Below are 25,011 nucleotides of genomic sequence, written 5' to 3' on the forward strand. Positions count from 1 at the left end.
CAAATCCTCCATTCTGCACAACAACTTGGTGAATTTTTTCTGAACCTTCTCCAATTTAATTATCTTTCCTATATTAGGGTGACCAGAACTGCACACAGTACTCCAGATGAAGCCTCACCAACATCCTGAACAACCACAACGTGACATTCCAAACCCCACTCAAAGATCTGTGCAATGAAGGCCAGTGTGCTAAATGCCTTCTTAAACATGATTTACCTGTGACACAAGTTTCAAAGAATTATGTAACTGAATCCCTAGGTCTCTCTGATCTACAACACTACCCAGAGGCCTACCATTAATTGTGTAAGTCCTGTCCTTATTGTATGAATTTATTTGCTTGAACTGTTAACCAGCTAATTTTAAAAAAAAATTATTTCATGGGATATGAGAGTTGCTGGCCAGGCCAGGATACTTTGGCCATTTCTAATTGCACTTGGCAGGGTGGTTGTGAGCTGCCTTCCTGAACCACTGCTGTCAATTTAGTGTAGGTATAGTCACAGTGCTGTTGGGAAGAGTGTTTAGATTTTGATCCAGGAACAGTGAAGGGACCACTATACAATTCAATGACAGAACGATATGGGTCTTGGAGGGGAACTCAGTAGTACATGCATGCATCTGCTGCCTTTGTCCTTCTAGGTGGAGGTGTTTCTGCTTTGAAAGTTATTGTAGAAAAAAACCTTGGTGAGCTGCTGCACACTGCTGCCAGTCTGTATTGGTGGTAAAGGGAGTTGGATGAAGTTCCAGTCAGGAAACCTACTTTTTCCTGTTTTTTCAAGCTTCCTGACCATTGTTAGAGCTGCCTTCATTCAGATGAGTGGAGAATATTTCATCACCCTCTCAACTTGTTTCTAATTGGTAGTTCCAGGTATTGGGGAATTGGGAGGTGAGCTACTCGGTGAATAATTCCTAGCTTCTGACCTTTTCTTGTAACCACAGAATTTGTCTGGCTGGTCATTTTCAGTTTCTACTCAGTGGTAACACATAGGATGTTCTTGGGCAGGAGGTATTCTGCAAAGGCAATGAAATTAATTTCAGTGGAAGATCGTTAGTTTATTTTAGTAAAAACCGAAAGAACTACTGATACTGCAAATTGGGAACAAAAACAGAATTTGCTAGGAAAGCTCAGCAGATCTGGCATCATCTGTGAAGAAAATATCAGAGTTAATGTTTCAGGTCAAGTGACCCTTCCTGAAATGTTAACTGATTGTTTCTTCACAGATGCTGCCAGACCTGCTGAGCGTTTCCAGCAACTTCTGTTTTGGTTAGATTCTCCTATTGGATTTGGTAATTGCTTGAGACTTGTGTGGTACAAATGCCATTTGTTACTTGTCAGTCTAAGTCTGAATGTTGATGACATCCACATCTCATGAATGAATGGTGGCAAACACATGGGAACACTACCACTTGCAAGTTCCCTTCCAAACCACCCACCATCCTGACATGGAAATATATCACCATTCCTTCACTGTTGCTGGGTCAGAATCCTGGAATTCCATCCCTAATGGCATATGGGTCAACCTACAGCGGGTGGACTGCAGCAGTTCAAGAAGGCGGCTCATACCACCACCTCAAGGGCAACTAGTGACAGGCAATAAATGCTGGCCAGCCAGCAATGCCCATGTCTGACTCCCACAAATGAATTTTAAAAATTAAGTAAAAAGCTGAGAGTCAACCTGACATTGTGAAATTATCAGCAAACATTTCCACTTCTAACCTGATGAAGAGGAAGTGTGAGGTGATGCATTTTGGAGGTCAAATGCAAGAGGAAAGTATACAGTTATTGGCCAGATTCTTAGGAGCATTGATATACAGAGGGATTTCGGGGTGCAAGTCCATAGATCCCTGACAGTGGCTAAGGTGGTAAAGAAAGCGTACAGCATGCTTGCCTTTATTGGTCAGGATATTGATTACAAAGGTTGGCAAGTTATGTTGCAAGTATATAAGACTTTAGTCTGGCCACATTCAGAGTACTGTGTGCAATTTTGGTTGCCACAGTACAGAAAGAATGTAGAGACTCTGAAGAGGCTGCAGAAGAGGCTTACCAGGATGTTGACGGGATTGAAGTGGAGTAGCTATCAAGAGAGGTTCATCAGACTTGGATTGTTTTCGCTTGGGTGTCAGAGGCTGAGGGGTGACCTGATGCAAGTCATAAAATGGTGACGAGCATGGATAAGGTGGATAGTTGAAGTCTTTCCCAGAATGGAAATGTCAAATACTAGGGGGCATAGGTTTAAGGTAGAGGAGGACATTTTAAAGGAGATATGCAAGGAAAGTTTTTTTTTAATGCAGAGGGTGTTAAGTATCTGGAGCGCTCTGCCAGAGGAGTAGTGGAAGCAGAAACATTAGCAACGTTTAAGAGGTATTTAGACAGACTCATGAACAGGCAGATAACAAAGGAATATAAACCATGTGCACGCACGTGGGATTAATTTAGAATGGCATCATGCTTGGCACAGATTTGATGGGCTGAAAGGCCTGTTCCTCTGCTAAACTGTTCTATGTTTTATGAAAGGTCATTGAAACAGCTTAAGGTGGTTGGATCTAGGACATTACCCTGAAGAATTTCCATTCACTTAAATTTTACCACACTGAGAGGCAAGGGAGGAACTTACTGGGGCCTTGAGAAAAAAATCTTTGTGTCCTCACTGGTTGCAGGGGAGGGCCAGAGGTTTGGTGAATAGCCAATGTTGTTCCTTCGTTTAAGAAGGGTGGCAGGGATAATCCAGTTAATTACAAGCCAGTAAGCCTTACGTCAGTGGTAGGGAAATTATTGGAGAGGATTCTTTGAGACAGGATTAACTCCCACTTGGAATTAAGTGGGCATATTTATGAGAGACAACATGGTTTTGTGAAGGGGAAATTGTGTCTCACTAACTGGATTGAGTTTTTTGAGGAAGTGACGAAGATATTTGATGATGGTAGGGCAATGGATGTTGTCTACATGAACTTCAGTAAGTCCTATGACAAGGTCCTTCATGGCAGACTGATATAGAAGGTAAAGTTGCAAGATGTCAGCGATGAGCTTGCAAGATGGATTTTAAAAAACTGGCTCGGTCATAAGGGGTAGCAGTGGAAGGGTGCGTTTCTGAATGGAGGGCTGTGACTACTGATGTTTCTCAGGGATCAGTGTTGGGACCTTTGCTATTTGTAATATATAAAAATGATTTGGACGAAAATATAACTGGTGTGATTAGTGAGTTTGCGGATAACACAAAGGTTGTTGGAATTGCAGATAGTGATGAGGACCATCATAGTATACAGCAGGATATAGATCGGTTGGTGACTTGGGCAGAGAGATGGCAGATGGAGTTTAATCTGGAAAAATGTGAGGTAATGTATTTCAGAATGTCTAATCCGGATGGAAAACATACAGTAAATTGCAGAACCCTTAAGAGTACTGATAGGCAGAAGGATTTTGGTGTACAGGTACACAGGTCACTAAAATTGGCAAAGCAGGTGGAGAAAGTGGTCAACAAGGCAGACAGCATGCTTGCCTTCATCAGCCAGGGCATTGAGTTTAAAAATTGACAGGTAATGTTGCAGCTTTATAGAACCTCAGTTAGGCTGCATTCAGAATATTGTGTTCAATTCTGTTTGCCACACTACTAGATGGATGTGGTGGCTTTGGAGAGGGTAGAGAAAAGATTTACCAGGATGTTGCCTTGTATGGAGGGCATTAGCTATAGGGAGAAGTTAGAGAAATTTGTGTTGTTCTCACTGGAACGACCGAGGTTGAGGGGCGACCTGGTAGAGGCCTACAAGATTATGAAGGGCATGGACAGAGAGTGGACAGTCAGAAGCTTATTCCCAGGGTGGAAGAGTCAGTTACTATGGGGCATAGGTTTAAGGTGCGAGGGGCGAGGTTTAAAGGTGATGTGCAAGGCAAGTTTTTTTACACAGAGAGTGGTGGGTGGCAGGAACTTGCTGCCGGGGAGGTAGTGGAAGCAGATACGATAGTGACTTTTAAAGGGCGTCAAATACATGAATAGGATGGGAATAGAGGAATATGGTCCCTGGAAGAGTAGGGGGTTTTAGTTGTGATGGGCAGCATGTTGGTGCAGGCATGAAGGGCTCAAGGGCCTGTTCCTGTGCTACAATTTTCTTCATCTTTGTTCTAGGACAAGGCACAGTTCATTATTTTCACACTAAAGATATCTCAACCGTCATAATTTGAGTCATATTGCTGATGGAATGTACAATTCAATGGACGTTTTGGATCCAAGAATGCTTTTTTAACACTATTCCTTCAAGCACAGTTGGGATAATGTGCTGGAGGAAATAGCATCATCTGAGCAGATGGCTACTTTCCAAAAACAGCAAGATGGCTTTCTGGTCTTCCATGTTGCTGCAGAAATTAAAACTAAACTCCACTTTGAGTGGGAGGTGTTGGGTTTAACTTGTAAGACTGGCTTGAGGTCCTCCTGCAGTGGCACAAAAGATGCTGTGATGTTACTCCTGAATCACTTTCTTTAATTTAAAGCACATTGTACTTTGCTTAGGGCAGGGAACACCTCTAGATATCCACACCAGGATTTAACCTTTGCTTTATTCACTACTGATAGTTTTATCAAGTTGAAAAACAGAAAACAAATAACCAGGAAGTTAGAAGAATGAGAGGAGATCTAATCTAATGGAGTGAAGTTGATGCCGAGATGAGATCAGCCATGATTGTATCAAGTGGCAGAGCAGGCTGGAGGGGCTGATTTGCCTACTCCTACTCCTCCTAGTTGTTCTGTTCAAGAACATTCTTTCTATCCCAGCCAGCATTAACAAGAATCCCAAATACTTGGACTGATGGTACCTCAGATGTAAAGTAATAACAGTAATATTATGTGGTTCAAACCTTATATGAGTATCAGTTTGAACCTGTGCAGATACCATGGTCATATTACTGTTTTATCAAATTTTTTTTGTTGAATTTTATAGAAATACTTGCAAAGTCTATTATCTTTCTAAGGTCTATAGTTGGAATATAGAATGTAATGCTTATGTTGCATTTGGCTTCAACTACATTTTCATGTGATACATCTTGTTCAACAGCCAGGAATATTCCATATTTGTGGGCGATCTCTCTTCTGACGTTGATGATTTTCACCTCTATGATTACTTTGTGAAAAAATATCCATCTTGTAGAGGTGGAAAAGTGGTGACAGACATATCTGGAAACTCAAGGTATTCTAACTGTTTCGTGTCAATGCTTAGAGCTTACACTTCTACAGACACCTTAGAGAAAGGCTTCTTAGCAAACTATAATTATCAGTGTAATTTGTATGTCTTTATTAAGTGCTGTGAAATTTTGTTGTAACTTAAAGATTATTAAATGGCCATTTTATCATATGCTATGAAACAGCCCTTTTATTTATAAACCACAGTGTCTAATGAAAAACATGCCATATGTTGAATTAGAGCATTCTTTCTATCCCAGCCAGGATTAACAAGGATCACAAATCTGGACTGATGGTACCTCAGATGTAAAGTAATAACATTAATATTATGTGGTTCAAACCATTTACAGTCTGGTGATTCAAGCAGTTCATACCATAAGATGGCTGCAATGTAAACAGTTTTTGTGCTCCTGAGATGCTGCTCGGCCTGCTGTGTTCATCCAGCTCCACACTTTGTTATCTTGGATTCTCTAGCATCTGCAGTTCCCATTATCTCTAAACAGTTATTTGTTCTTCTTTTATTAGAGGTTTTGGATTTGTCAGGTTTTCTGATGAAGCAGAACAGAAAAAAGCTTTAGAAGAATGTCAGAACAGCAAAGGATTAGGAGGAAAGCCAATCCGAATAAGCATAGCAGTGCCTAAAAGGTAAGCTGTACCATCCTGGTATGGGAAATGGAATAACAAACTCTCAGGGTTTGAAGGCGGAATTAACCAGATTTCAGTCAATAAATGGGATTCAGATTATTACAAATGAATCCATGTCGTGGAGAACCAGAATAATCGTGAACTCTTAGCCTAAAATTTTTGATAGAAACCAACTGCATATAAACTTTCCAATGAGAAATTATGTCATATTCTTTCATGTGGGTCACAGAAAATGAAAGGAGCATTAAAGTGAAAACTTTACTAAGGGAAGAAAAACACAATAAGCTATAGGTGTAAAAATGTAACTAATCTCTTGTAACAGGAGTCCCAGACAGTCAGGGAGAGAGAGAAATAAGTTTTCTCAGCAAATCTCAGAAGTTTATACGTAATAGGATAATAATGAAGGGATTTCAACTTCCCCAGTATTTACTGAGGTGGAAAATGTATGAAAGGCAGGGGTCAGAATTGTTAAAATGCATCCAGGAGAGTTTTGTTTAAGTTAGCATGTAAGAAGAGAGAGGGGATGATGCTGGGCTAATTTTAGGGAATGAATATGACATTGGTAAAAGCATCAGTGGAAAGCATAGCAGTAATAGAGACCATAATTCAGAAAGATTTAAGGTAATTGTTGATAAAGCTAAGGATGCCAGAAATAAAGGTTCTGAACTGGTGGCAGGCTGATTTCAATGTGATAATGTTGGATCTGGCAAGTGGCCTTGCCAAAAAATCCACGTTACAGCAATCATTCAAAATGATGTTAGTGAGGGTGTTGGCCAGTATGTTTCTATTAAGGTGAAGGGTCGGACTAACAACTCTGGAATACTCTGGATATCAAGGGGTACGTGGTATTGGATAAGGAGAAAAAGGAAGCTTATTGCAGATACCGAGGGCTCAGAACATCGGATGCCCTTGAGGAGTATAGAAAGTGCAATGCGTTATTTTAAAAAAGAAATTGGAAAAGAGGAGATGCAAAAGTATCGGTGGGTAACATTAAAGAAAATCCAATGGCATTTTATAAGTATATTAAGAGCCGCAGAATCACCAGTGACAGAGTAGGGTGCATTAGGGACCAAAGTGGCAATCTGTGTGTGGTTTTAGAAGGTTTTAGAACCATGGAAGCACAGAAATGATACAGCACTGAAGGGGACCCTTCAGCTCATCTATTCCATGCCAAACCAAAAAAAAACAGATGCCCTGTCTAATCACATCTTCCTGCACATGTCCATTGCCCTGCAGCTTACAGCACTTAAGGTGCAGATCCAGGTACTTTTCAGAAAAGTCTAAGGTCTCTGCCTCCACCACCAACAGAGGCAATGAATTCCAGATCCTCACCATGCTCTGCATAAAAAAACTTTTAACATGTCCCATCTAATCCTTCTGCCACTTGAATCTTTGACCCCAGTTTTAGGATTGACTGAGCAATAGGTTCCTTCTCGTAATGTGGTGATCAGAGCAGCATACAGTACTCCAGTTGTGGCCAGACTGAAAGCCAGAAATCATATGACATCAGGTTATTGTCTGACAGATTTGTTTAAAGTTGCAAACTTTTGGATGACTGCTCCTTTGTTAGGTGAAATCACTGATGAAGGAGCAGTGCTCCAAAGCTTGTGATTTAAAGTTGATAGATTGATTGATTTTTGTTATCCAAATGTGTAGAAGGATATGAGGCAAAGGTAAATAAAGAATTAGTTTGCACATCATCTGTGATTTCAACAAATGGAACAGTCAAGTGCAAAATTAGTGTTCTGTGGTTCTACCAACAGCAGAATTATATTCCACCACAATACTTAACCACATGCTCCCATCATATCCCTAATTGTACCATGCCCGTCGAGACAGGTGACCAGTCTAGATTCATTGAGGAGTATAAGAAAGCAAATTAGGAAGAGCATCTTAAAAGCTCACCTAAAAATGAGCCTAAAAATTGCCCTGGTGGAACTGCAGCACATGTCATGTTTTTAAATAGTGGAAGAAGCATGCTATAATGGAATTAAGTTATTCCACAACCAATAGATCAGATAAAAACTCTTCAGTTCTACCACATCCATTGATGAATCATGGTGGAGAATTAAACAATGGGAGTAGAAAGCTTCATGAATGTGCTCATTTACAGTGATGGCAGAGGCCAGTATATGAGGAAAAGGACAAGGTGAAGAATTTTCAATACTCTTCAGCCAGAAGTGTTGAGTGGATGATCCATTTTGACCTCCTTCTGAGATTTGCGGCATCACAGATGTCAATCAAAGCTATTTAGATTCCACCCGTAAGATATTAAGCCCAGCTGAGAGCACACAATACAGCAAAGACTATGAATTAAGAGCTGAAGACCGGTATTTTAGAACCGGTCATGTCTTTATCCAAGGTGCTCCAGTAGAGCTACAACATTAACAACGCCCTGACAAGATGGAAAATTGCCCAGCCGTGTCCATCCAGTTAACCCTCTAGTCATTTTTTAATCAACTTATTCAGGATATCCTCACCTCTGGAACAGTTGGACTTGAAACTGAGCCTCAAAAGTATAGACACTACTGCTGCACAACAAGAGGTCCTCTATTTAACTCTTTCACCTGCAGGTGTGTTTTTCTTGTATGTCCCAAATTTTGCAACTGTTGGCACCTCTCTATCAATCTAATCTCAGTAGGAACATTTAGCTGCTCGTGCCTGTCCAGCCTGTGAAATCACAGGTGATTTGCAATCTAATACTAACTTTGACCTGTATCCCTTATTATTTTTGATAAACAAAAATCTGTCAACCTCAAATTAGCAATTAACAAGTAATGTTCTATTTCTGGAAAAGTGTTCAAGACTTCTACCACCATTGGTCTGAACATTTTTTTCTAATTTAAGCAGGTCAAGATGCTGGACATCTGGAATAAAAACAGAAGTTTACAGAAAAGTGTTAGAGAAATTCTGCAGGTCTGCCAGCAACCATGGAGAGAGAAACAGAATTAACGTTTCAAGTCTGATCTGACTTCTTCAGAGTCGTCCCAGATTCAAAACTGTTTATTTCCCCACAAATGCTACCAGACTCACTCAATTTCTCAAGCACATTTTGGAATTAAGGTGTGTTTATTTTGAAAAGATAATTAAATAGCAGAGCAGGCTTAAGCACTGTTCCACAGAGATATCCAAGTCAGACAGGTGAGAAATTTCATTTCATCAAGAATTGTCTTCTTAATCAAATTAACAGGTTAATAGCAGTTTGTAATGAAAGATGAGTTGTTTGTGTCTGACTAGAAAGATTTTGCAAACCCATTTAAGAATTTGGAGAAGTAAGTGTTACAGTTTTAAAAACTTCCTACTTCATAATTCTACCTACTCTGTTTGTGATCAGTATGATGACCAGGATTTAGCATTTAACAACAAAGCAAGGACGACAGCGACAGATCTTGAAGAAGGTTGTCTGCAAATATTTAGCAATCTAAGACAGAGATTTCTCTATTCTCTAATGTAGTTTAAATCTGACATCAAATGTTTGATGTGCAGCGGTTGTAATGTCAACAAACTGGTAGACAACCAAATAGAAGTATTCACAACAACTTTGAAGCTAATTGGACTTAATTTCTTTCATTTTCAACTTAGCTTTCTAGAGAGTTAAAATCAAATCCAGACTTCTTGTCAATTTCAGTGTAATAATGAGTGTAAATGCTGACTGGCTTCTTTACCAGCACAAAATCGCAAACAATTTCTTTTACAAATGAGGATTTAATGAGTTGCTAACCAAATAGAAAATATCATCACCTTTGCCCTGACCCCAGTATACACTTAAGAATTTACAGTTTAGACATTAGTGGTGTGAAAATAATCCTTTCTTGCTTTTTTAAGGGGTATAGGGAAAGAGTAAGAGAATGGCATGGAAATAGAACAGCAGACATGATCTTGGTGAATGACAGAACAGGTTTACTTACTCGTACTTTCTAAACTGACTATTGCAGTTTGAGCCTTTAGTATGTATTTCTTTCTGAAGTGACTAGGCCTCCACAGATGTCGAGAAGAGAATTTCAAAGATTCATCATCCTCATAGTGAAGAAACTTCCATTCTGTCCAATATGGCCAATGCTGTATCCTGATGCCATATCCCTTGTTTGAGATAGGCAAAACATAATCCCTATAACCAGTCTGTTCAGTCCATTCAAAATTTTACATATTTCACTGAGATACCCCTGCATTCTTCTAAACTTGTGAATATAGCCCTAGTCAACCCAAGTAAAACAAAGAACTACAGATGGCATAACTGTCTGAGGTAAAGTTTGTGCCTGACTTTGTCTTCTCTTTTCTTTCTTTCCTTCTTTCTTTTGAATTTTGACGTGTTGGTTATCTGCTTGACTTTACTGGAAAATACTTTTCAGTTTCAGCAGAATTCCACAATTACTGAAGAAGGTGAAGAGGAGCCTGTAGAATCCTTAGGGCAGCATGGTATCTCAGTGGTTAGCACTGCTACCTCACAGCACCAGGGGCCCGGGTTCGATTCCAGCCTCAGGTATCTGTCTGTGTGGAGTTTGCACATTCTCCTCGTGACTGCATGGGTTTCCTCCGGGTGCTCCAGTTCCCTCCCACAGTCCAAAAATGTGCAGGCTAGGTGGATTGGCAGTGAAAAATTGCCCAGTGTTCAGGGATGTGTAGATTAGGTGGGTTATAGGGAGATGGGTCTGCATGGGATGCTCTGAGGGTTAGTGTGGGCTTGTTGGACCAAAGGGCCTGTTTCCACGCTGTACTATGAGATGCTGGAAGTCTGAAATAAAAATAGAAATTTCTGGAGAAACTGGAGAGTTTAGTAGCATCAGTGGATGGAAGGCAAAATTAATGTTTCGAATCCAGTGACACTTTTTCTAGTCAATTCAATCTCTTCTCATACAATAATTCTGTCATACCAGGAATTAGTCTTTTGAACTTTGCCTGTACTGATTCTGAAGTATATCCTTTCTAGGTAAGGAGACCAAAACTACAGATGTAGTCACTGCCATACCCTATGCAGCTGCAGGAAAACATTCCTGCTCCTGTACTCAAATCTTCATGCAATAAAGGCCAAAATACCATTAGCATTCCTAACATGAACGCTTGCTTTCAGTAATTTGTGTTTAAGTTTGCCCAGATTCCCTTGTGCATTAATATTTGTCAATCTATCACTGTTTAACTAATAATAACAACACATAATACTCTGCCATTCAGTTTTTTTTCTATTGTAATAGTTGAATTCACATTTGTATATGCAATACTGCATCTGCTATGTATTTCCCCACTAAGTTTGTGTTTTTGAGATAAAGTTGTCAAAGATATTTTATCCTGATTTTGATCATCTCTTAATATCTAAGAATCAACATTACATCATTAACATTGGCATCGTGCAAATATTCCTTTTAAACAATTCCAACTATTTTGATTAGTTTATTATAATTCCTAAATTAGATTAACAATCCACACATTACAAATAATTCACAGCTGTAGTTGATAAAAGTAGCTGTCAGTGAATTGATCAAGATTCAATAAAAGATAAGGCATTCCAGCTGATCAGCTTTTTTTTTCCTATTTAACTGGTGAATGTGTGTCTTATTAGTCACTTAAAGAGTTAAGCATGGCTTTCTGTTGTGATCAGGCAGAGCTTGTAGAAACCTCTCACAATATGTACTGGTACTGGTACTGGCACTGGCAAAGGTGAGTTACAATATTTGAATGCCTGGTGTTTAAAAAATGGCATGTGAATGTTATTTCTTCTCCAGAATAGTGTTCCTATCTTTAGCCTGTTGAAGTACAAGGCTGAGATTCTAACCTGGATTTTGGAAAACCGTAGTCATATGCTGCAAAATAAATGATTGTTCCTTTTGTCACTTGTCTGGACTACAGTTAAAGGATATGACTTAATTTGGATATAATGTGTAATTTCAGTGCAAAAACCAAGCTAGAATACCAACCAGCTGCCACTTACAACTATACACAGTACTATGAACAGTTTTACACTCAATGGGCTTATGATCCATATGGCAGCTACAACTATGGGTACCCGCAATATGGCAGTACTGAAACACCATCAGTGACTCAATCCCTAATCACAGAAATGGCACCATTGTCTGAGGTAAAGTTTTTGCCTGACTTTGTACATTGTTTTTTCTCTTTTCTTTTTAATTTTGACACATTTGCTTGACTTTACTGAAAAATGTCTTTCAGTTTCAGCAGAATTCCCCAATTGCCGGTGAAGCTGAAGAGGAGCCTGTAGAAGGTAAAAACAATGTTTTGTACTATTCTGTTTATTTGTACCACACTGTGGGGTCCTCCGTGGAGTTTAAAAATACTTCTCATTGATAACAATTGGACTTAAATGTAGGTATGTGTTGTATTTATTTACAGCTTGTGCAATAATTGTAAAGAGTCACTTCTAAGCTGGATCCTGGTATGTAATTTGAGTTGATACATAGTGATGTGGATATTAGTGGTGAATGTTTTTGGACTTCTGACTACTGCTGATGCGAGACCATTAACAGGCATGCAAGAGACAATATTTAAATTCCATGTTTTGTGATCATTAGACTTCCTACAGTGAATGAAGGAAGTAAGCTAACCAATTTTCCTCTTTGATTATAAACACATCCTATTTTTAATTCAGAGATAGTAAGAACTGCAGATGCTGGAGAATCTGACCAAACAAGGTGTAGACCTGGATGAACACAGCAGGCCAAGAAGCATCATAGGAGCAGGAAAGCTAACAGAAAATTTTCTGAAGAAGGGTCTAGACCCAAAATGTCAGCTTTCCTGCTCCTCTGATGCTGCTTGGCCTGCTGTGTTCATCCAGCTCTATACCTTGTTATCTCACACTTCTAATTAGCTTGATGTAATCAATTTGGGGCCTCCACTGTTCATACAAATGACTTGGGTGAATGGACACATTTGGTATTATTGCTAATTCTGATGACATGAGTAGGAAAGTAAGCTTTTAAGAAGATCTAATGGAGCAACAAAGGAGTAGGTGAGTGAGCAATATCCTTGCAAACAGTATTTTGTGGAGAAAATATAAAATTATCTATTTTGGCAGGGAGAATATAAAGACACTAACTGGTATGAGATTACAGAGTGGTTTGAATCGCAAAAGGAAACAGTGTAGGAAATTAAGAAAACGAATAAATTTTTTTTTTTAAAAGCAGAAGTCCTGTTTTAGTTATACAGGATTCTAGTGAGACCAAGTCTGGAGCATCAGTCCCTTTCCTTTTTTTGGAAGAGGTGTAAAGGTTTTGGAAGCAGTTGAGAAGCTTTTCCAGATTAGTACCTAGAATGGGTAGGTTACCTTGAGGGAAAAGCTGGGAGAACTTTGGAGTTTAGGAAAGTAAGTAATGGTTTGAATAAGGCCACTTAAGTGCAAAGCACCTTTTTGACAGGCACGTAATTTTAATGCTTAGTGATCCAGACTAACTGGTGATGTGGGTTCAAATCCAACTTGGGCTGATACATTTGATTGAATTTAAATTCAAAGCCAGGCTAAAGTGACCACGTAATGATCTGCTTTACTAATGTGGTTCAGGGAAGGAAATCTGTCCCTACCTGGTCCAGGCTCCATGTGACTCAGCATTCATGTTGTTGGCCTAGCAACCTGAATCATGTTAAGGATATTTCTTCCGGGTGAATCTGGAATCAAGAGTCAGGTGTTTAAGTCAGGGATCTTTGAATCCCTTCTTTCGCCCAAAGCTGAAACACAGCCTCTGAATATTTGCAAGATAGAGGTAGGGGTAGGTCCTACATGAGCAAAAGTAAATTTGAAGCTAGTTTGGAAAAAGATCCACTTATCTTCAGCTGCTTCAATGACCTTTGCTTCATCAAATGGTCAGAGGTGGAGATGTCTGATTATTGCACGATGTCCAGCATCACTCATGAGCAAAGCAGTCTGTGCTCAATAGCAGCAAGACCTGGACAATAGTCTGGTTTGGGCCTACATTTGCACTACACAAGTGCTAGGCATTGACCGTCTGGGAAAATGTAACCATTGTCCCTTGACACCAATGTTAGGATCCACATTCAGGGGGGTTAACAAGTGACCAGAGAATGAATTGGACCAAAATGTGGCACTTTGCAGCGACATGACTTCCAAAGCCTGTTCGTAATGTAAAAAAACTCAAGTGAGGAGTGCAGCTTCAACAACGTTCATCACCATCTAGAATAAAGCAGCTCATGTACTGCAGGAGTTCACCAAGGTTCCTAAGGTTGTACCTTCCTAACCCACAGCCACTACAATCTCTAGAAGGACAAGAACAAGGAGATTCTCTTCCGAGCCAGACGCCATCCTGACTTTGAAATGTATTGCTGTTCTTTAACTGTCACTGTCAAAATGCTGGCAATTGCTCCCAAACAGCATTTACAAGTTAATTTACACCAAATAGATATCAGTGCTTCAAGAAGGCATCTCCCATCTTCCCAAAGGCAACCTGGGATAGATGATAAATGCTAACCCAGCCAATGATGACCATGTTCATGATGTTTTTAAATTAGAACCAATTTGAGGGTTCATTTTCTTTTTAATTTTTGGCTGAAAGGCTTGTGAAAGGTTTGGCCTATATCCATTAGGAATTCAGAATGAAGTGTGATCTTATTTAAATACATCTTGAGGGGACAAAATATGGTGGATATTGTGATCTCCTCTCTATAGGGAGATGAAATTGGGAGCTGTTTTTAAGAGATCTTGCTATTTTTCTCAGACACTTAAAAGCCTCTTCCCATGGGTCTTTACAGTGTTGCATTGCTTCCCTAGAAAGTGGGAGGCTGTGTCTTGCATTTAATTGATGCTGTTAGATTTTTTTGGTAGATGAGTTATGGGGCATGACGAGAGTGGAGCTGAGACTAACCCAATCGACCAGGATCTTCTAGTGGACCAGGCTTGAAAGATCCACTGACTTTCTCCTAAGTCATAGACTCTTAGTTCGGGAGTCTGAAAGTTCTTGAATGTGCATGTTGCTTATTCGCAAAAAAGTGTCACTTGTTTGAAAACAGTGAGTATAAGCATGTTTTTTTTTTGTTGGAAGCGTAGAAAAAATGTGTTTGTGGTTGATGGGTTGTCAAAGATGCTGATGTCTGACAATGGCTTACAGATTAGCAAAGCATTTGAGTATTTGAGAATAGAATTACATACCCTAATATCACTCTCCATTTTGGAATGATGATGCAGGAAGATATTTTTCATACACATTTGAAGAGAAGCCTTTGCTAGGTGACAAACTAGATACTAATCTCCATACTTTGACACAGGATAGAATACTGTGCAGCTTATGTCTGATTAAACACAAAAGTAAGCAATTACACTCTTTTTCTCTTTTTTTTGTGGATGTGGGCATTGCTGGCTGACCACCATTTCTTGCCCATCCATGGTTGCCCTTGAGAAGGTGGTGGTGAGCTGCATTCCTCCTGCTGTAGGTTGACCCACAATGCTATTGGGGGGGGGGGGGAATGGTGAGTGACTTGGAGCTGGTGATAAGTGGTCATGGATTTTGAAGGTGCTGTGGTTTAACTTGCTTAAGTCTGACATCAGTGACAAAGAAGGAGAAAAGAAAGTTGGTGTCAGGATGAGGCATGAAACTTTGAATGCAATATTAGTAACAAGGGTATAGTGAAAAATCACACAACATAATGAACAGAACTGGTTAAACTTCTAAAGTGATTGAACAAAAACTGGAGAAACACTAGTATCCTGCAGATCTTTCTGGTAAAAGAGGAAATCTGTTAAAAGGGAGCATGAGAAATTGCCCATGATCTTTCTCCTTCAGTTCAAGCAAAATTCACAAACTGGAAACTGCTGGTTTCACAGAATCCACATGTGGAGTCAAGTGAGTCAAGATCTTAAAGACAAATCAATCTGTCAGACCCCCCCACCCCCCCCCCCCCCCTCCACACACACATATTAAACAGTTGAAGTTCAGTTTTAACATTGCAGATATTAAGAATCTATAGCTTACCTCGGCCATTCTCTATCTTTACTGTGATGATTTTGGACATCTAATATTATACATTCATTTAAGTGAAAGCAAACATACAAACCAACCTGTTTAAAATGCATGGTCAAAAGTAATGCCACACCAGGGTTATAGTCCAACAGGTTTATTTGAAATGACGACAAGCTTTTTGGAGCACTGTCCCTTCAGGGCAAAACTAATGAAAAGTCTGCACTCCAAAAGTTTGTGATTTCAAATAAACCTGATATGTTATTTTTAAACTCGACCACCCCAGTCCAATACTGGGAGTCAACATCATGCTAAATTTCAGGTACAATTGAGGTTGGGTTTTTTTTTAAATTTAAAAATGCCCTTTTTTTTGGACTGAACCGAGAGGGGATGTAATACTTTAATAGCTGAGCATTGTTATTTTGCATTTTTTTCCCCCTCCTCTTCTGGGAATGTGCAAATAAAATGTAATTATAGCTGCTTACAGTGAATGCATGTGATGTGTTCTCCATGCAATATGTATTTGAAATTTCAGAATCATCAACATGATGCCCCACTAAGTTATTACAGTGGATCACTTTGAGGCTAATCTTATGTACAATTAAGTGAGACATCAGCTGTGATTATAACACTACCAATTTCATTATTACTGGATAAGTCAGATCCTACACTGATGTCTTGCTTTTAACAGTGTGTGCTTCAGTCTTAGAGACAGAAGACGATATTACAGATTCTTTAACAATAAATTAAATCGTAGCAAAACATCAGAGGAAAAAGATGCTGTACAAAGGATTTTTTTTTTTTGGGAACTTGTTTATTCTAACCCCCCATAAAGCCAAGGTAACTGGAACCCAAATCCTTGTGTGGAAAACGCTAATCGACTCATTCCTGGTGTTATCACACAACTGAGTTTTAAACTCTGCTTCCAAGTCCTCTTCAGAGTTTTTATCCCAAATCTCCAGTCCGGGACTAACCCTCCATCGATATCCTATTCCAGTAACCTGGTTTTGTTATATTTTACCACTCTGAATGCATCTGTATTCAAGGATTTCATGGAATTGATCTGCTCCAAAGTAACACTGACCTCCCCCACCCCACCTCTGAGATATGGGTGTTTCCCTTTTCTAAAACAAAACTTCTACTCCCAAAAGTTTAACAGACCTTGAAGTATAATTGTCTAACTAACGAGAAGTATGGCACAGGAACTGGCCCTTCAGCCCTCCAAGCTTGCTTGTGCTGATCTAGCACCTTCCTTATGAGCCAAACTTTCCAACTATATAATATTTGTTTTACTTCCTTCATGAATTTACCATCTAAATAGCTGGTAGCTATTAAAACTATCATAATGGTTCCTACTACTTTTGGTACTCCTCACCTGTGGTTGGTTTGTTTTTTTTTCTTGCTCTTCATTGATCCCCAATGGATCTCCAACCCTATACAGCCTCCTCTTCTACCTATTACTTCTGCCACCAGACTCCTTCCACAAGTTCCTGACTGTTTGTTTTTTGAGCTGAGTTCAACATTGGGGTCATTCTGAGCTTACAAAATTTCCTGGATTCCACTTCTCTTCCCTTCAATACAGAAGATTGAAATTCTGTACATTTCAGCCAATTTTATTTCCTGACTTCCCTCCACTCACCAGACCCTTCTGACACATGCATCAGTCTTGTGCTAAATGTTTGGTTGTTGGCCTTTGACAAAAGGTCTTGTGCTGATCTTCCCTGTCACATGGTCCACTCCTGTAAACTTATCAATAAATGATTGGCATACACATACAAAATATTTCTTCTATAGTTTGTACAGGCTTTGATGTGCAATTAGTGCCAAAGAGCCATAAGAAATGTATTCTAACAGTTTTTGCTATCAAGTTGTATGATGGTCCTTTGCCATCCAAAGAACAGGCCCTTCAGACCATCCTGTCTGCAATGATTGTTATGCCATTCTAAAATAATTCAATCTGCCTACATGTGGTCCATATCCATCTATTCCTCACCTCACCTGTTGATGTGCCTGTCTAATTATCTCTTAAATGTTTTCATTGTATCTGCTTCTACTTCCCTTGGCACTACATTGCAGGCACCTACAGCCTCTTGTTTTCTTTTGCATGTGTGTGGTTGCCTCCCACAGTCAACAGATGTACACGTTAGTTGGAGTGGCCATGCTATAGTGCCTGTAGTGTTCAGGGATGTGTAGACTGAGGGAGATGGGTCGAGGTGGGATGCTCAGAGGTTCAGTGTTTGACTTGTTGGGCCGAGGGGCCTGTTTCCACACTGTGAGGATTCTGTGAAATCAAACTTGCCTGGCACATTTTCCTTTTAAACTCTCCTTTTTTTTTTCCCCCCCTCAACCTTAAACCTATGCCCCCTCATTTAATACTTCCTCCCTGTGAAAAAGACTACTCCTGTCCACCATGTCTCTCTTTTATATACTTCTATCAAATACTCCTCAACTTTTCTGTAGTGAAAGCAGTCCAAGGTTTGTCCAACCTGTCTTTATAGTTACTATACTCTGATCCAGACCACATCCTAGTCAACCTGTTTTACACCCTATCCAATACCCCAATACTTTGACGTCCTTCCTATAGTGTGACAACTAGAAATGCACATGATGCTCCAAAAATGGCCTAGAGTTTTTGATTATAGCTACAACATGACTGGATAACTTTTGCACTCACTGCTCCAACCATTCAGGGTAAGTATGCTGCCTTTTGTCAACTCTGGTTGCCACGTGAGGGGAGTCATAGACTTGCACCCTAAGATCCATCTGTACACCAGTGTACCTAACAGTCCATTTACAATATGATTCCCTCTTGTATTTGACCTCCCAAAATGCATCACCTCTTTCGTTCAAATTAAGTTTCACTTCCCATTTTTCTGCCCAGTTTTCTGGCTGATCTATATCTTGCTACATTCTTTGACAATCTTGTTCGCTCATTATCCACAACTCCAATTTATCATCTGTAAATGTAATCAAACCAATGATATTAAAGTTACAAAAGATAAAAACATATTACGAACAACAAAGGTCTCTGCACCATACTATGCAGATCACAATTGGGCGCAGATCTTTAGTCTGAAAAACACCCCTCCACAACTACCCTTTCGTCTTTATGATCAAGCAAATTTTATACCAACTTGTCAACTCCCTATGGATGCTGTGAGTTAATCTTCTGGACTATCATGCCCTGAAGGAACTTGCTAAATGCTTTAGAGAAGGCCATACAAGTAACATCCACTGCCCTACCTTCAATCATTACCACTCCCTAAAAACTTGAGACAATCCTGGATGAGCCCGCACTTCTGGTGTGGCACAGTGGCTCAGTAGTTAGCACTGCTGCCTCACAGCGCCAGGTACCCAGGTTTGAGCCCACCCTTGGGTGACTGTGCAAACTCCACAGACATTCTCCCAGTGTCTGCATGGGTTTTCTCTGGGTGCTCAAGTTTCCTCCCACTGTCCAAAGATGTGCAGGCTGGGTGGATTGGCCATGCCCAATTGCTTGTAGTATTCAGGAATGTGTAGATTAGGTGGGTTGTAGGGGAGTGGGTCCAGATGGAATGCTGTGAGAGTTGGTGTGAACTTGTTGGGCTGAGGGGCCTGTTTCCACACTGTTGTAGGGATTCTATGAAAGAGCTCCTCCAGATCATTTACATATATCACAAACAACAGTGGTCCCAGCACAGATCCCTGTGGAACACCACTGGTCACAGGTCTCCAATTTGAGAAACTCCCTTCTAATACTATCCTCTATCTCCTGTTGCCTAGCCAGTTTTTTTTAATCCATCTAGCTAGCACACCCTGGACCCCCGTGACTTCACTTTCTCCATCAGCCTACCATGGGGAACCTTATCAAATGCCTTACTGAAGTCCACATATATGACATCTACAGCCTTTCCCTCATCAATCAACTTTGTCACATCCTCAAAGAATTCTATTAAGTTGGTAAGACGTGACCTTCCCTGCACAAAACCATGTTGCCTATCACTGATAAGCCCATTTATTTTCCAAGTGAGAATAGATCCTATCCCTCAGTATCTTCTCCAGTAGCTTCCCTATCACTGACGTCAGGCTCACCGGTCGATAATTACCTGGATTATCCTTGCTGCCCTTTTTAAACAAAGGGACAACATTAGCAAGTCTCCAGTCCTCTGGGACCTCACCCGTGTCTAAGGATGCTGCAAAGATATCTGTTAAGGCCCCAGCTATTTCCTCTCTCACTTCCCTCAATAACCTGGGATAGATCCCATCCGGACCTGGGGACTTGTCCACCTTAATGTCTTTTAGGATACCCAACACTTCCTCCTTCCTTATGTCACATTGATCTAGAGTAAGCAAACATCTATCCCTAACCTCAACATCCGTCATGTCCCTCTCCTCGGTGAATACCGATGCAAAGTACTTGTTAAGAATGTCACCCATTTTCTCTGAATCAGTGCATAACTTTCCTTCTTCGTCCTTAAGTGGGCCAACCCTTTCTCTAGTTACCCTCTTGCTCTTTGTATATGAATAAAAGGCTTTGGGATTTTCCTTAACCATGTTTGCCAGCAATATCTCATGTCCTCTCTTAGCCCTCTTAATCCCTCGTTCAGGATGTGTGTAAAGATGCTTTTCCTTGTTAGGTGCTGGTGCCTGGTGTTTGCTGTCTGAGTTAGAGGCAGAGACCCTAAACTCTCTTTTTCAATAAGTACATAGATCAGCATCTTAAGTGCTGTAAGCTCCAATGTGACGGAAAATGGAATTAGAGGTCATCTGAGTGTCCCTGGACAAGATGGGATGAATTGCTCCCTTCTGTGCTGTATCATTTCTGTTGTTATTTGGTTCCTTTTCTATTCCTCATGTGGTCTGAAAGAAGCTGGAGGTGGACATGCCTGCAGACATTGTTGTCAGGGACATTGGACTTCTCCTTGATCTCCTGCATCTTTTCAGGAATATACTCTTCCTGATTTTACCATTACTACACCTCTAGTAACTACTGGATTAAAAATAAAGACATTACCTTCCTGGAGCATAATGCTGCTCTCCCTTTTCAGCCAAGCCCAACACTTGACAAAGCCTGTGCTTTGACCTCAACAACAGCACCTCCATCTCATTGCTTCTCTCCAAAATGGCCACTCCCACTAGAGTTTGCCTCCCTTTTTAAATCCAACCAGTAGGAAGGAAGAAATTCTTCCTTTAGTACTTTCTCGCTACAGTCCCCTGGATGCTCTTCATCCTGTTGAGCTGCAGTGCTCTCCATTATCACTTTGCAGTTGCGGCAATAGAGCTGACTTCTCCCAGAATCTTCCTCGGCTGCTTCTCACCAACATCCTCTGCTTGATGGCAAGAGAAAACGTTAACTTAGTGGTTGGGGGAAACAAGTATTTTGGTAAACGTGACTACATACAGCTGGATGGACTGCTGGTTGACTTCTTCCTCTTTGTTTGTTTTGAATTTGTGGTGATGCCATAACTTTATTGGATTGCTGTTAGCTATATGTAAGCTAATCTCAAAATGCCAGGGAGACTTTCCTGAAGGTAATTAGTGAAACATATGTTTGTTGCTGTATAAACTACAGTTTTACAGTCCCCATTACTGAAGTTAGTTGTTAATTCCAAACTCTTTTTTGCCAAGGTTTTTTTTAACGCACCACAGCACCTGCTGGAATGTATGAACCTACACACTAGTAGCATTATCTTGGCCCTATTGATTTACCCACCTAGTGCCATTAACACTTTGCCATTATCTTAGCTGCATTACGTTTGTGCCACATGTGCTAGAGTGAGAGAATCTAACCATCTGCCTATGGCATTACTGTTGCTGAATTCCCTAGCTTACCGTAATGTTGGGGTGGGAAGATTTCCGTTGACCAGAAAGGCAACTGGACCAGCTAATGTGGCTACCAAAACATTTTAGAAAATAGGATTAATTAACTTAAAAATCTGTAGATTAATTCTACTCCATACTCAACTGTCTGTCCGTGAAGAGCACATCAGGAGCGAAATGGAATACTCTCCTCTTAACTGGTTGAATACAACACTAAAATATGCAAGAAAGTGAACACCAGTCAAAATAAAGCAGTCTGCTTAATTGGCACTCTTCTACCACCTTTTGACATTATACACTCATGTCTTCTGTCCCCAACAAGGCATCAACATGTCAACCAAAAGATGATCTGTAGCAACTCATTAAGGTTTCTGAAATAACACCTTCAGAATCTGATCAACATGTAAAAGGATAGGAGTAGGTTTTTGGGAACATCACTTCAAGTTCTTCAAACCCTACACTACTGTTTTGGAATTAAATCTGTGTTCCTTCGTCATTTGATCAAAACCCTGGAACTCACCTGCACTGCAACAGGTCATTTGACAGCTTGCTGCCACCTTCAGGAGCATTTGAGGATGGGCAAAAAGAGGCAAGGGCTGCTTATACCCTGTAAAAGAATAACAAATTAGCTACTGTCCAAAAGCAAGAGGCAAATGCAAAACCTGCAGCAGGAAAAGGGAACAAGAGGTGACTATCTAAAATTGACTTGGTGAACCCTGAAGTTTCAAATAATTAGTCGGAGGATGTGGTGCTCTTCCTTGAGCTTGCATTGTTTTGTGCTTCCATGCAAGATTTTGCTTTTACTCAGTTAATCTACTCCAGCTTTACAAAGATAGTGGGAACTGCAGATGCTGAAGAATCTGAGATAACAAGGTGTAGAGCTGGATGAACACAGCAGGCCAAGCAGCATCAGAGGAGCAGGAAGGCTAACATTTAATTAGCACTCTTAAACAAATCTAGTTTTGTGGAAATGGAAATATCCTGATATGCTGCATTAACATGCTAGTTGTGACACCAAAAAAAAAGCCAAGTTCTTTCCTTAAACAATTGCCTCTTTGGGAGTGTTTTATAGTGTAGATATCAATATATGACATTTGATTTTTATTTCTTATATGGAATTGTTCTGGTATAAAGAACTGAAGTCCAGTCTCTTGACTACCATGCCAGCAGCACGGCAATTTGTTTCACACTAAGTCTTGCTTGTTTTCAGTCACATTATCCTTTTTTTTACTTTTGTTTTAAATCCATTTTTAGCAAATATAAGCCTGCGGGTCTCCATGGAATCAACAGCCATCTTGAGGACGGAGCTTGCTGACCATTTCTGGTGTCCACGTTGGTCTTTTATGTACCCTGGGTGCCAACAAGCAGAAAAGCCACAGGCAGAAATTGCTGGACAAACTCCGGCCTACCAGCATCTATAGAGAGAAAGCAGAGTCAACATTTCACGTTCAGTGACCCTTCTTTTTCCAGCATCTGCAGTTTTTTATTATAGTAAATTTATTACCTGTTTTAGTTCAAATCAGTTGAGTAAGCTAACTCCTTTTTATTTCTGGAGAAATACACTCCAGTGGTATTCTTAATGTGAATGTAGAGAATTCTGTAACTCCTGGTTAGTAGCTGATGGTAGTTCATGTTTGTTATGCATTCCAAGCTTGTATGTTAAAACTGCAGAAAGCTACGAAAGATTCTAAAACCAGAACAATTTTACTGCAACACAATCAAAATGCTAGAGAAACTGCTTTGCTTTGCATGACACTTCAATTATTGATTAGGTAAAAAGAAGTAGAAATTCAGACATTAGCTGAAATGATCTACACTAAGATGAAGGGTCTAGGCCCGAAACGTCAGCTTTTGTGCTCCTGAGATGCTGCTTGGCCTGCTGTGTTCATCCAGCCTCACATTTTATTATCTTGGAATCTCCAGCATCTGCAGTTCCCATTATCTCTCTCTCTCTCTTACACTAAATGTTTGTTTGGAAGCAGTCTGCCTTGCTGCAGAACATAAGTTGATTTTGGAATGTTGATGTCCAGCGCCTAAGTGCAAGGCTGTGAATGTGTGGTATGAAAAAAGACTGAAATGACACTCTTTTTTTTCTTTAAGTTCCAGATCCAAAGTTGGATATTGATGAAGTTAATGAACAATTCATGGAACAAAGTGAAGAACTATATGACTCATTAATGAATTGTCACTGGCAACCCCTGGATACAATCACATCTGAGATTTCCACTGCAGTATAAAATATTTTAGAAATGCTATTTCAATTTTCATTGTACGTCCAGCAGATTGACCTTGTTTTTTTTCCTGCAAATTATATTGAAAATAAATTGCAGTATGTTTAATTTGGTTTGTTTCATGTACTAGATCTTAATCTTCACATGCCCTACTAAATTTAATTTCTATGTATGTGTTTACTTGCTGTTCATGTAAGAAAGTTTGAACATTGAGGAAAAAGTCTGAATCACATTTTCCCTAATGTACTGCTGACATCAGACAAAATCAAACCTTTGTATTCCAGCCATACTAGTTAATGGTTCCATGCTACACTCGCTAATCTTCTAATTGCAAAGGCTATAGCTGCTTTTCTGTGTTTTTTTTTGATTGAGAACCAAAGTGAAATTTTTTTTTCAAAAAACTCTGATCAAACCACGTGAACTAACTGTCATTGTGAGCGTAGCTGACGTAGCCACTGCTTCAAGCAGCAGTTGCAAATTAGTTTGTAGACGAGCTACAGCTTTTGTTGGCAACAAGAATCTGATGACAAAAATCTTCTGTGGCTAATGACTGGTTCTCAGGTAGCTGAATTGCTTAGCTTTATTTTTTCTATTTTTTTTCAAAAAAGAATGCAACAAAAGAACTGCAGCTGCAATAAGTCCTGAAACAAACAAAAATTGCAACAGATCTAGCAGTGTCTGGAGAGAACTTTTTAAAAAAATTTTGGATACCATGACCTTTTCTCCAGAACTTCCCAGTGAACAAGACACGAAGAAGCCATCAGATTGCCACTCTGTTCTCAACAGTAAAACCAACTTCTAAGCCGAAAGAGAATTCTTTCCTTTCCTTCTTCCCTCCCACCCACCCATCAAGTCAGAACTTTTAATTCCTATAATAATGAACCAGCTCCCTGTACCTCCTACAAAACCAGTGAAAGCCTCTGAGGACAAAGACTAAGAAGCATAGTTATGATGAACACAAGAATTTTCTCAGCAGGTCCTATAAACAGGAACCATGGAATTACCTTTTTTTTAGATGCGTATTATGGAGAAGTTTTTAAGGGGTCTGGAGTTTTTAACTCCAATTATTTGCTAGTTGTTCAAAATTATTTACCTATGCTTTGTGTATTTACTTACAATAACAAAAGTTAAAGTACAGAAACCTGGTCTGTGCTGTGTACCAGAGATAATGGGAACTGCAGATACTGGAGAATCCAAGATAATAAAGTGTGAAGCTGGATGAACACAGACGGCCAAGCAGCATCTCAGGAGCACAAAAGC

The 25,011-nt window shown here is 39.9% G+C and overlaps 1 protein-coding gene across 1 annotated transcript in view; it reads left to right on the forward strand.

Moving 5' to 3' along the window:
- LOC125462634 (tRNA selenocysteine 1-associated protein 1) overlaps positions 1-23,859 on the forward strand; it is a 48,629-nt gene extending 24,770 nt beyond the window's left edge. The window contains exons 5-9 of the mRNA XM_059653773.1: positions 5,041-5,172; positions 5,691-5,810; positions 11,694-11,880; positions 11,973-12,024; positions 23,621-23,859. Of these exons, the coding sequence (XP_059509756.1) occupies positions 5,041-5,172; positions 5,691-5,810; positions 11,694-11,880; positions 11,973-12,024; positions 23,621-23,757 (628 nt within the window). The 3' untranslated portion in view covers positions 23,758-23,859. The remainder of the gene's footprint in view (positions 1-5,040; positions 5,173-5,690; positions 5,811-11,693; positions 11,881-11,972; positions 12,025-23,620) is intronic.
- Positions 23,860-25,011: the final 1,152 nt, after the last annotated feature.

Source organism: Stegostoma tigrinum, chromosome 2 (assembly GCF_030684315.1).
Source record: "Stegostoma tigrinum isolate sSteTig4 chromosome 2, sSteTig4.hap1, whole genome shotgun sequence".
Lineage (NCBI taxonomy): Eukaryota > Metazoa > Chordata > Chondrichthyes > Orectolobiformes > Stegostomatidae > Stegostoma > Stegostoma tigrinum.